General features: G+C 34.9%; 2 protein-coding genes across 3 annotated transcripts; both read left to right on the top strand.

Moving 5' to 3' along the window:
* Nucleotides 1-154: 154 nt before the first annotated feature.
* Nucleotides 155-5,455, top strand: LOC120628086 (dynein light chain 2, cytoplasmic). Of its 2 annotated transcripts, none has more exons than XM_039896301.1 (3): nucleotides 155-281; nucleotides 1,735-1,858; nucleotides 3,512-5,455. In XM_039896301.1, the coding sequence occupies exons 2-3, from the start codon at nucleotides 1,751-1,753 to the stop codon at nucleotides 3,671-3,673; spliced, it is 270 nt and encodes an 89-aa protein (XP_039752235.1). In that variant the 5' UTR covers nucleotides 155-281; nucleotides 1,735-1,750; the 3' UTR covers nucleotides 3,674-5,455. The 2 variants fall into 2 exon arrangements, with proteins under 2 accessions (XP_039752235.1, XP_039752234.1); XM_039896300.1 differs by lacking the exon at nucleotides 155-281 and adding an exon at nucleotides 505-640.
* A 2,161-nt stretch (nucleotides 5,456-7,616) lies between these two features.
* LOC120627876 lies at nucleotides 7,617-10,460 on the top strand. Its single transcript, XM_039895993.1, has 2 exons — nucleotides 7,617-7,634; nucleotides 9,762-10,460. Exons 1-2 carry the CDS (start codon nucleotides 7,617-7,619, stop codon nucleotides 10,458-10,460), a joined length of 717 nt encoding a protein of 238 aa, XP_039751927.1.
* Nucleotides 10,461-11,531: the final 1,071 nt, after the last annotated feature.

Raw genomic sequence — 11,531 nt, 5'->3', positions numbered from 1 at the left:
CATGAAATATCAAAAAGCTTTGTATGTTTTATTTAACTTTATAGTATTTTAGTTAAAGGTATAAAATTATTAAGATGTTTTCTATTTAGCCAGTTCGAAATAAACATTTCGAAATTTTAAAACTTTGATTTTCGAACTATTTCTAAATAAGAACGCCCTCTAGCGTAACCAGAGATAATCATCATTGAAAGAAGCCTTTGCAAGAATCCTCTAGAAAGTAGGCAAAGAATCTCCGGTATCAAAATCATTACGTGAAAATTTGATCTAAGTCCGTCGTAAAAGTGAGTAATTTATTATTTTATTATGTGTTTTGTTTAGATTTAAGGAGACCCTGTTGTCTGATTATAGTTTTGATGTATTTCGTAGTTTTTACGCCGTAAAATAGTGAACAAAAGCATCAGCGCTTCAACACATTTCCCTAACATTCGCAATAAATGTGTACTAAAGTAATTTTATTGATTTAATTTATGTTTCTATGGTGATAACCCTCAAAGCAATGTATAACCATTATCTTATAGTAGTCCCCGTTTTATTTACTGCGTGTCGAGACTTAAATTTAAATTTTTTTGATGACTGGCATAAGCGCGAGTGCACGAGTTAAAATAACTAGAAAGACTTCACAAGCGGTAAACCCAGCAAGGTAAGTTTTATATTAGCAGGGAAAAGTTGCTTATATTGGATAAAATAATTTCTAGGAGAAAAAGGGGAAATTCATAAAGGGCGCGCGGGATAGCTTCGCGGCTGACCTTTTCAAGTTATTTATAGAGCCCGCTATAAACAATCAATGGAGTGTTTCACGCATGTGGAAAATCGTTGCGAATGTCAAGTGATGATGATAACCTTTTTTATTGTGGAAAAGTGTCGCATGATATTATTCATACGAGTTTACGTCCACACTAGACTTATTTGGCGCGCGTCAAGTGGACGTGTAGAAAGCTAGTGACACGTGAATGTGAACCTAATCGCCGCAGCATAAAGCATTAATTCGTTGCAGTTTTAAATGGAAGAATCGTACTTAGCCTATTTTAGTTGACATGTCAAAGGTTTTGAATGTTTTTGATGACTTCTCTCTTAACAAAGTGGAGTTCTAGGTTTGATTTCTGGTTTGTTAAGCCTTAAGAGTATTATATTTAGTAACAGGGCCAACAAGCTTTGCCTCTTATCACTAATTTTTATTTTTATCTTCTATTATAATTTCATTTCAATTTCTGGAGTTGTTTCCGAGAAATCAAGGAGGTACTTATAAATATCTTGTATAAACTGCCATGCTGCCTTTTAATTCATCATCATATGAACCAAATTGACATCCACTGCTACACATAGGTATTTTGTAGGGAGTTCCAAAATCCACCGTCCTGGTACACTTGTTCCCAGTGGCTTGTTGGGGTTTGATCAACACTGCATTTATCGCTGCAGGGTCACCATTCTAGCAACTTGGGACCCCAATGTCTTTTTAATCACATCATTTTATTAGAGGTTTACTTCAAAATATCAGCCTGATGCTTTGGATTCTGTTCATCACGGTGGCCGAAGACTCATCAGTAACCTAGTGGATAAAAGTAAATGTGGAATAGTAAAAGCTTGGGCAAATGCATCACCTGATTACCACCATCCATGAATATCTGGCACAAAGGAAGCATTCATGCATTGCTAGCTTTGAAAAAAGAAATTGGCTTGTCATGGCTCTCAAATATTGATGCAACACAAGTTAAGAACCCCTTTGTTTATTTCCAGCAATCCAGCTGACAAGATGTGTGACCGCAAGGCGGTGATCAAGAATGCTGACATGAGTGAGGAGATGCAGCAAGATGCTGTGGACTGTGCCACGCAGGCACTTGAGAAATTCAACATTGAGAAAGTAAGTTGATGTTTCATGACAATATATAAAATTGCATACAATTCTACAATAAACTACCAATTGACATCTTGGAGATGTCTCTTAAAAAGTTCAAAGTTTGTATTAAACGTAAGCTTATAGAAAAGTCCTATTATAGTATAAAGGACTATGTAAACGATAAAAAAGCTTGGGTGTAAATTATTGCTCTAACCAGGTTGCTCTTCTAATAATTTAAAATGACATTGTGAGATGGTGATAACAAAACAAAAAACACCCGGCTAAGTTTGTTGTGGGCTTCTTCTTAGACCAGGACCTGTTTGGAACCCTCGCAGCTCTAGTTTTAAGTTTACGAATGTGGTTATCGCCATCATCTCACTACTATGTAATTCTTATGTATGCATCAAAAGTGCCACCTATGGGCCTACTTGAATAAAGATATTTTTGACTTTGACTTAACCAAGTTTCCGAACACTAACAAATATAAAATATTCTGATTTCTTTCCTGTAATAGATAATCAAAGGATTGTTAAATAAACTATCACCATCATACAATTTTGTAAGGATTTCAATGCCTATGCCCTGAACTTCTATCTTAGCAGTACAAGATGCTACAAGCCTTTGGATGATTTACCACATGTCTGAATCAGTTGTCAAACCTGAAAAGGTTGTTTGGTTGGGATATATTTCAATTTGTTAGCTGTGTCATGTGGGCAATGCAACAACACTTTGGGTATATATTTTGTAGTAGAGGGGTGCTTAGTTTAACACTTGAAACATCAATAAAATGTGAAAGCTTGATTCCTTCCTGACTCCTATATATATGTATATGATCGTATATTGTACCTGATATTTAGTTGAAGAGTAAAAGTGTTAACATTTCCTTTTTTAAACCAGATTGACATTAGCAAATGTACCACTATACTTACAACTTATAAATGAAAAACGAAATATTACAAAACCGAAAATCTAATAGTTCTTGAGTAAACCACTGCCATAGTTTTTACAAACAAATCAGATTAAGGACTAACATCACATGCAAAATTAAAATTAAGTGACTCCTGTCACTTTATTAGGTACGTGTCGCGTAGCGTAGGTACTATGTGAGTCTTTTATCTTCAAAAGGGTTGATGTAAGTAACCACTTATAATGTTTTGAATTGGTTTGTAGGGAAAAATAAATGTGGTTCTTTTGATTTAATATTTTTACAGGGTGATTTCATATGAAATTAACTTATGCAACCCTCAACAGTATTTCGTAATCCAATTATACATTGTTTATAACTTTATATCTCACTCACATGAGTGACTAGCAGTGCCCTGTGACTTTTTGTGAGTCAACCTTAAAAGATAGACATTATGTTGTAAAAGACTTTTTATAGAATTTTTAAAGAACAACAACTCTTTCATACTTTATTTTAGCATAACTTTGGTTTTTAACGCATCGCACGCATTGTAAGCTCTCAAATTTTTCTGGTCTTTGCAACATTTTTCAGCCTCCTTCGATAAATTGACTATTGTTGACAAATTAATTCATACCATTCAGACCTGAGATTAGCACTTTCAACCAAACAAACTCTTCAGTTTTAAAATAATAATATAGTTGAGGCATGTGCCTAATTGTGGTACATTTAAAGTGTTAATGTAAACTTTGCTAATAGTATGTAAAACTTTCCAGGACATAGCAGCATTTATCAAGAAGGAGTTTGACAAGAAGTACAACCCAACATGGCATTGCATCGTGGGCCGCAACTTCGGCTCCTATGTGACGCATGAGACCCGCCACTTCATCTACTTTTACCTGGGCCAGGTTGCAATACTGCTCTTTAAGAGCGGCTAGGCTGTGCCCAGCGGCCTTAGTGTAAGCTTTCCAGTAAACCAATGTGACACTGGAGTTGGCTTAAAGCTGACTGTACATTAGCTTCTATCTCTTGTTTTAATTTATTTGCATTGGCTCCACATGCAAGTGTAATGATCTAGTCGCTATAGCAGCTGATTTTTCAAACATAATCTCAGGGCTAATGGGTAGCTTATGCCACATGTTCAGTCATCCAAGCATTAGGGTTGCCATTGGTAACCTATGAAACTAAAGTGTGGGGTGGTTGGTGGATTAAGTGATAAGTATTCCAAAAGATAGTAGCCAATATACAGCCAGCAAACACAACTTGTCACTTTGTATGGAAGGTCAAACATAATGTTTAAACTTCCATATAAAGGCGCGCGTTTACTCAACTCCAGTGTCACATTTGTCATCTTGAAATCTTATACAAGGATCCGAGATCAATCTAAATTTTTTGTTGTTAGTGATGCATCCAGCCAGCTGTCCCCAGACATGCTATCTATTGTATAGAACTTTACATTCCTACCTGTAGGTAGTAGTCCTACACACAGACTAAAGGGAAATTGGTAGACAGAAAGATGTGCCTCCAATGTATGAATAAATTCTATGACATTCTAGTATAGCCCAGAGAGTCCAATTTAAAAAACTTAAATAGATATGCAGTTTGCAATCTGAATTTAAAACTAAATAGTGCGCAATTAACTTTCAAAACATCTAATAAAAACAGTCTTTTGTACCACTTGATTTGTAATGATTGGCTCTGTTTCTTAAAAACTGACAATAATTCATTGATAAATAAGGTGCAATTCAGAAACTATAACCCAATTGACATAATTAGTAATGCACCTCAATTTGAATCCAGCTTCACAAATAACTGGTGGGTAAACACGCTTTGTTGTGGCTTCACGTTTTGGTTGTGCTGGCTTTGCCCATCTTCTTTAGTCTGTGGTCCATTGGTTCTCTGATAGTGTAACGCCTGGGCCGACGGTGCGAGAGGTGTGTGTGTGTGTGTGTGTATGAATGACTCACGAGCCTTTATTTAATGCTGGACATGCCGTGTTGATCTCCACACTAGAGGGAGCCACACACGCAACTTTTTTCAAACCTGCAGGATTTAATGAAGACTTACATTGAGTCAGTTCATAATGCTTAAATGCTGATTCAGTACTGAAAGCGTGTAAGTAAATTCTAGTCAGTACTGACGCCGCAATATTTCTCCTACTGACTTTGTAACTTCTGTAAATCTATTATTATTCTAGCCTATATAAGTCTCAGTGCAGTTCTTGCTTCACGTAAAACTTTACATTGAGCTAGTCACTGACTTAAAAAATAATATTATTTGTAAATCTTAACATTGGTCAGTACTGTCGATAATGTAAGCTAGCTCTAATGTAACAAATATTTTTACTAACTACTATAAATTATGGACACTAAAATGTAATGTACTTCTGCGTGCAGCCACACTGACCAGTTACTGACTCAATGTAATTTGCCTTTAGGTTTTACTTACTGTTTTTGTTATCATGTGGCATCCCATGCTCCCGGCGCACGATGTATGTATGTACTGTTAGCTACTTTAAGAACATAATATTACTTGGGTAAACACATCTAGTGTATTTATATTAAATGGAAATTTATTTAATTATTCCTAGACTATACCTAGCATAGAGTAAAGTCATATGTTAGTACTTATCTAAATTTATTGTTTAGTTTCTTTGTTAATATATTCACTGGAGACCTTTTCAAAACTTCTAATAATTAATTAAACTTTCTTACAAACCAGTTTTGTTTTTATTTTAGTTAAAGGAACCTTTATTTTACTAATTTAGAAAAAGGAAGGTGAACGAAATTGCGTGCGTCAGAACCGCGGATGGTAAGTAGTGGAATCATATGAAATGTGATCTATTATTTAGTAGTATTTGATAGGTATACCTACGCGAAAATATTTAGTACCTAGTTAAACACATGAGACAAATGTTTCTGTGGAAGTAGTTCCCTTCCGATATTTAAGTCTTCTGAAGGACTACGAGGTACCTCTCGAGTGATGGAATTTGAAGTATTCTTTATATTTCTTTCATTTAAATTATGTAGTATTAAAATGTACTTATATATATTTTATGTTTGTTATATATTTACATATATTATGTATATTTGTATTTATATATTACGTATATTTATTTAAATTATCTATGTGTATTTGTATCTTTATATTTGGTATTTATGTATATCTATCAACACTCTTGGCACTATCCCCGTTCTCTCGCTGTAAGTCCTATCTACAAAGGTTGCATGATTGCTTGCAGCAATAAGGCCGCCTTTGCATGTCTACTTTGTGTACTGCATACTCCTTACTGTTTCTTTTCCTGTATGTTATACGTGCAATAGTGTTTCTTCTTTTCAAATATATACATCAGATTTTAGTAGTCTTTGAAAAAGTTTCAAACAATTTTATCTAGGTATCTTTAATGAAAGCATTAAAGTCTGAAAATGTTGGTGTAATCGGAAGCGCCTGCGCATATTATCATAGCAATATTCTACTTATTAGCATTGCTATGATAATAAGCTTCGCTGGAGTCTGGAAACGGGAACTTTTCCGGTTACCTACCTCCATTGTTGGAAGGGGTTTGTAAAATATTTAGAAACAGAATCCTATATTTATTATGTCTGTGCCTGTCAGTCGGTCTGTATGTCTGTTCCTGAGACCCACTTTTTAGGAACAGCTGAAGGTATCAAAATCATAGACTATAACACTGGTTTATGATGCCTGTGTTTAACGTCCGTTTTCTATCTATATTAAATTTGTAATCTGTTGACTAGTTGCGTAGCAAAGTTGCTAATTGTTTAAAATTGTATGCATATTTATTGAAAATAACAACGTTGCTAAGTAATGAAGCTGTAGTTTGCGGATTGTTTGAATATAGAAATTGGACATATATCGTTAAACGCAAAACTAAGTTAGGTACCTACGGAGTATCTACGGAGTTTTCATACAAGAATACTGCAGTCAAAACCGGATCTAGATTCTAGCAGAGGTGGATTTTTTTGGTTGAATGAAACTAATCTTTATTGCCAAAAATCGAAAATGAATAAATAAAAATGTGTTAAAAAAGGAGCTGGCTCTGTATAGCTGCAGAATCTAAGGCGCGGCACTGGTTTTCGGCTAGCCCCGATTGGTTGATATTCGGGTAAAATTGTTATCTAAAGAAAGCATTCCAGTTGCATAATCTAAAGAATAATTTATTATAAGTTTTAAGCCGAATATTTAGTTATTCATATCATCATCATCATATCAACCCATGAAAAGGCACGGGTCTCCTCCCACAATGAGAGAGTAAAGGCCGTAGTCCACCACGCTGGCCCAGTGCGGATTGGTGGACTCCACACTCCTTTGAGAACATTATGGATAACTCTCAGGAATGCAGGTTTCCTCTCGAGTCACGACGTTATCCTTCACCGTTGAAGCAAGTGATATTTTAATTGCTAAAAACGCACATAACTTAGAAAAGTGAGAGATGCGTGCTGTGATTCGAACTCACTCCCTCGAGAGTGAAGTCGAAGTCCCTTTAAATTTAAAGAAAAATTAAATTTAAATTTAATAATTATTATACAGGTAGGTAGTTAATTATAAAAAAAATGTGACAAATGTTGCGGGAAGAAACCTCTCATCCGTCGCCAGTGGGCACTAAACTCGAAATTTAGGGCAATGCAAATATATTTAAATTGTATACTTGAATTTGATAGTACAAATAGTTATTATAATATTACACGAGCCCTTAATGCTAAGGTTACCAATTTAAATGTATGAATAAGGCTGAGCTACAATTTCCGACGTTTATTGGCACGGTCTGGTAATTAAATGGGATTTTATTTAATCTCGGCCACGGTTCAATTCGATCAGTTGAAGCGATCGACTTGAACGTCGTAGATATTACCAATTGCCAAGATGAAGTTGTTTATTTTGGTAAGTATCTACTTACCTACTTTTATGGTATCATCAACCGATTAGGGGTATGACTCATAGTCAAAGTCAAATATTTCTTTATTCAAATAGGCACATAGATGGCACTTTTGACGCGTTGATTATATACAAAATGTGTACATAGCAGTGAGTAGTGATGGCGATAATTACAATAGTAAACTTAAAACTAAAGCTACGAGGGTTCCAAACGCGCCCTGGTCTAAGAAGAAGCCCACAACAAACTTAGCCGGGTGTTCTTTTTGTTATCATCATCTCACATTTTCATTAGAAAATATTTAAGATGCAACCTGGTTAGAGCAATTGTTCAGACCCAAGCATTTTTATCGTTTACGTAATCCTTTATACTATTATAGGACTTTTCTATAAGCTTTCGCTTAATACAAACTTTGAACTTTTTTAGTGACATCCCCAAGATATCAACCGGTAATTTATTGTAAAATTGTATACAATTTACTTTAAATGAATTGCTTATTTCGTGTAGTCTAGTATACCTACTGCACTGCAAGTTTAGTATTGCTTCTAACGTTCAAATGATTGCAGTCGCATTTTCTTTTAAATTTTGATATATTTTTGTGAACATACATTAAATTTTCAAATATATAAATCTACTTTGATTATCATACTCCCTAACAGGTTAGTCCGCTACCATATTAGACTGCATCATCACTTACCACCAGATGAGATGCATTCTAAAGGGCCAAGGGTTGCAGTCAAATAAAAAAAAAGTATTTTGGACGATTGCGACTGGATTTTGCAGATGTCATGAAATCTCGGGCTTTTTAGAATTTTCCACAGCTTACATTTTAAAGATCTGTAATAAAAAGTTAAACAAATTAAAATTAATCTTCCTTAATACTTGCACAATTAAAGTCCATATTTATTTATCCAATAGGTACTTAACAAGTTTTATAAAAAACATGTAAAAACCTACCTTTTTTAGAAAGAATAGCTCGAACTGAAGACATCGTTAGTCGTTTTCTTTCATGTGACTACTGAGCCTTATGACAGAAACGTTCTGCGTTCAAACAAGACAATATTACGACTTTTTTGAATATTTGATTTCAAACAAGACAATATTACGACTTTTTTGAATATTTGATTTCAAACAAGACAATATTACGACTTTTTTGAATATTTGATTTCAAACAAGACAATATTACGACCTTTTTGAATATTTGATTTCAAACAAGACAATATTACGACTTTTTTGAATATTTGATTTTTGTTTTCACCGGTTATTTTTTTTCATCTAGTAACCCTACCTATACCTAACACTCCATTTATGCAGCGCTGGGTGGGCATGCATGTGTTTTCTCAGTGCTCTGTAAATGGAAGGTATGCCTAATAGCACCTTGGTGGGCGCATGCTCCATATACGAGTACCTTTCTCTTATTAGAGATGAAAATTACCCAACAGTGGCAAATTCATTAGATTAATGTGTCGACGATACCCTTACTTTAATATTATAATTGTGAAAATGCCTTTGTTTGTTTGTCCTTACTTTACGCCATAACTTAGCAACCAATCCACTTCAAAGGACGGAGAGTTACAAAGGCTACCGTGGTTCAGGAAAAAAAAACGGTTCCTACGGGATTCGTAGAAACCGTAATAAACGCAAATGAAACTACTCGTATAATGCGTTAATTATTAGTATTTTTATACATTACAAGCGTACCCAGCCCGCTTCGGCGGGCTAGATTTTGCTTTATTTTATTTAAACAATAAACTTACATAATTAAATTTTTAATTTAAGTCTCATAATATATTAAATCATTTATTTCTCTCCGTATTCATTCTATTCTATTCTCTTCTCGAGCGGGTGAAGATCATTATCTACACCCATGTACACCCAACAATAGAATATCATCATAGTACATTAAAGCTGTATTTGACAGTTCAAAAATAGGAGTGCTCCAATCGTCGCCAAACTTTACCTACTTAACTTAACTTTAGGATTACTCGCCAGGTTAATCCGGAGATTCCCTGAGAGTTTCATTAAAATCGGTCCAGCCGTTTCTAAGCCTATACGGAACATACCCACCCACTTTCTCTTTTATATATATATATATTAAGCAGAAGACGATATACATTTTCCTTTTTGATTTACAGGCTATTTTCTCCTTGATACTAGCTGCCAGTTCAGAAGACCAGAAGGCTGAGGATTCCGCTTTCCTCCAGAAATTCCTAAGACCCCTAAACCATGACATAAGCCATAGATATGGCGTTCATGGACAGGATAATAGAAACGTGGGATTATTTAAAAATGAGGGTATTTTGAGAAACGGTTATTATGATTACCTTGATGATAACGTGGAAGATGACCTTCGAAACGAGGGTAAGATGAGGCATTTGGGCGCGCCCCTATACAATGAGCCGAATATTTGGGGATATTCCAGAAACGGGGGCGGACTGGGAGGCCTTGTTAGCCACGCGTATAATGGCGAGCCAAATATTTGGGGTTACTTGAGAAACAATGAGGCTAGATTGAGAAACGAGCAAAAAGGTTATTCTAGAAACGAAGGTAGAAGAATTTCTGACCACAGAGGCTTGCAAAACTTGAACGCTTTGTTGGAACCTGAGCACATAGGTTATGTGGGGTATGTTGAACAGAAAGGTCATAAAGAGAGGTATAACTACAAACTTATTGGCCGAAAAGGGTTGGGTTTTGACAGAAGGACAGCTGCGTCTTATGGACTGACAGCGCCTTTGACGCCGTCTCTTCTTGCAGTGGTTGGACACAACCATTATAATAAAAATAATAATTACTATCAGAACTCGCCGGAATATCATTCTATGTACCGAGTTTAGATAAATCCTATTGCTTTTATTCTATTTACGAGTAAAAGAAGAACCCATATCTTACAACGTTTAATCGTTTTAGTATCTCTAACCACAACTTAGGACATTATGAACTCAAACATCAATCTTTCTGAACTTATAGCACACTTTTTATTAACTACTTCATTCTTCAATATTGTTCTGTACCTCTATTTTTTCCGCCATTTTGTACGTCCATTCTTTTTGATCTGGGGTCCTGTCATTTTGAATTCCTACTCCAACTTATACCGACCACAGATGTTGCATAATTTTTACCAGTCTGAACGAAGATACCTTTTTATCTATAACCAAATATACATACAAAGTCAGATTTGCTAACACGAGTAACTGCAATAACGAAATAATGTTTTGCTATACATTTGAATCATAAATGTACTACATAAGCTTTCCGAATTTACTAATAAATATTAAAAATAAAACAAAAAAAATGTTAGTTTCAGTCAGTCAGTGCCCTGAAGTTTTTTCCCATTATGATTTTTTTATTTTCTTTTTAGTACTCTATAAGTTAGCCATTGGCTGCAATCTTATCTAGTGGTAAGTGATGATGCAGTCGAAGTGTTAACCACTGGACTATCACTGTCCGAAATGTATTGAATAATTAAATTCCAATTAACAATGATCGTTAGGATAAGGCATTGCGTGCGGGTTTTTTTACGTTCTGATTTAAGCATACCACACGCAAATGGCCCCTATTTATATGGAAATTAGATAATAATTATCTTGGGGCAATTGAGTTATTAGGTTACTAAAGATTGTGTAGCCAGTGTGTAGCAAATTAGTAAATTTTGTAAGATCTGTCAAGCGAAGTGTACAAGATGTGAAGGCAATAGGGCTGCCAGATACGGTCTTATAATTTCCGTTACAGATTTAGGACAATGCAGACAACTTAAGCCTCCAAAAATAAGTCCTTACTAATATTATAAATGCGAAAATGTGTTTGTTTGTCCCTCCTTAACGCCCGAGACATCTGTATTTTTTATTATTTTATTATTATGATTTACAGTCAGTCAGTGATGTAGGTGGAATAAAAGTAAAAATACT

This window comes from Pararge aegeria, chromosome 12, assembly GCF_905163445.1.
Source record: "Pararge aegeria chromosome 12, ilParAegt1.1, whole genome shotgun sequence".
Classification (NCBI taxonomy): Eukaryota; Metazoa; Arthropoda; class Insecta; order Lepidoptera; family Nymphalidae; genus Pararge; species Pararge aegeria.
The sequence above is the reverse complement of the archived record's forward strand: the minus strand, read 5'-3'. Positions and strand labels throughout refer to the sequence as shown.

What these genes read in the sequence shown, in the direction of transcription:
- LOC120628086 (XM_039896300.1), top strand. Translation starts at nt 570, where the DNA reads ATGACTGGCATAAGCGCGAGTGCACGAGTTAAAATAACTAGAAAGACT. An exon ending in CAAGCGGTAAACCCAGCAAG is followed by an intron (nt 641 to 1,734) that starts GTAAGTTTTATA and finishes GTTTATTTCCAG; the next exon opens with CAATCCAGCTGACAAGATGT. An exon ending in AGAAATTCAACATTGAGAAA is followed by an intron (nt 1,859 to 3,511) that starts GTAAGTTGATGT and finishes AAAACTTTCCAG; the next exon opens with GACATAGCAGCATTTATCAA.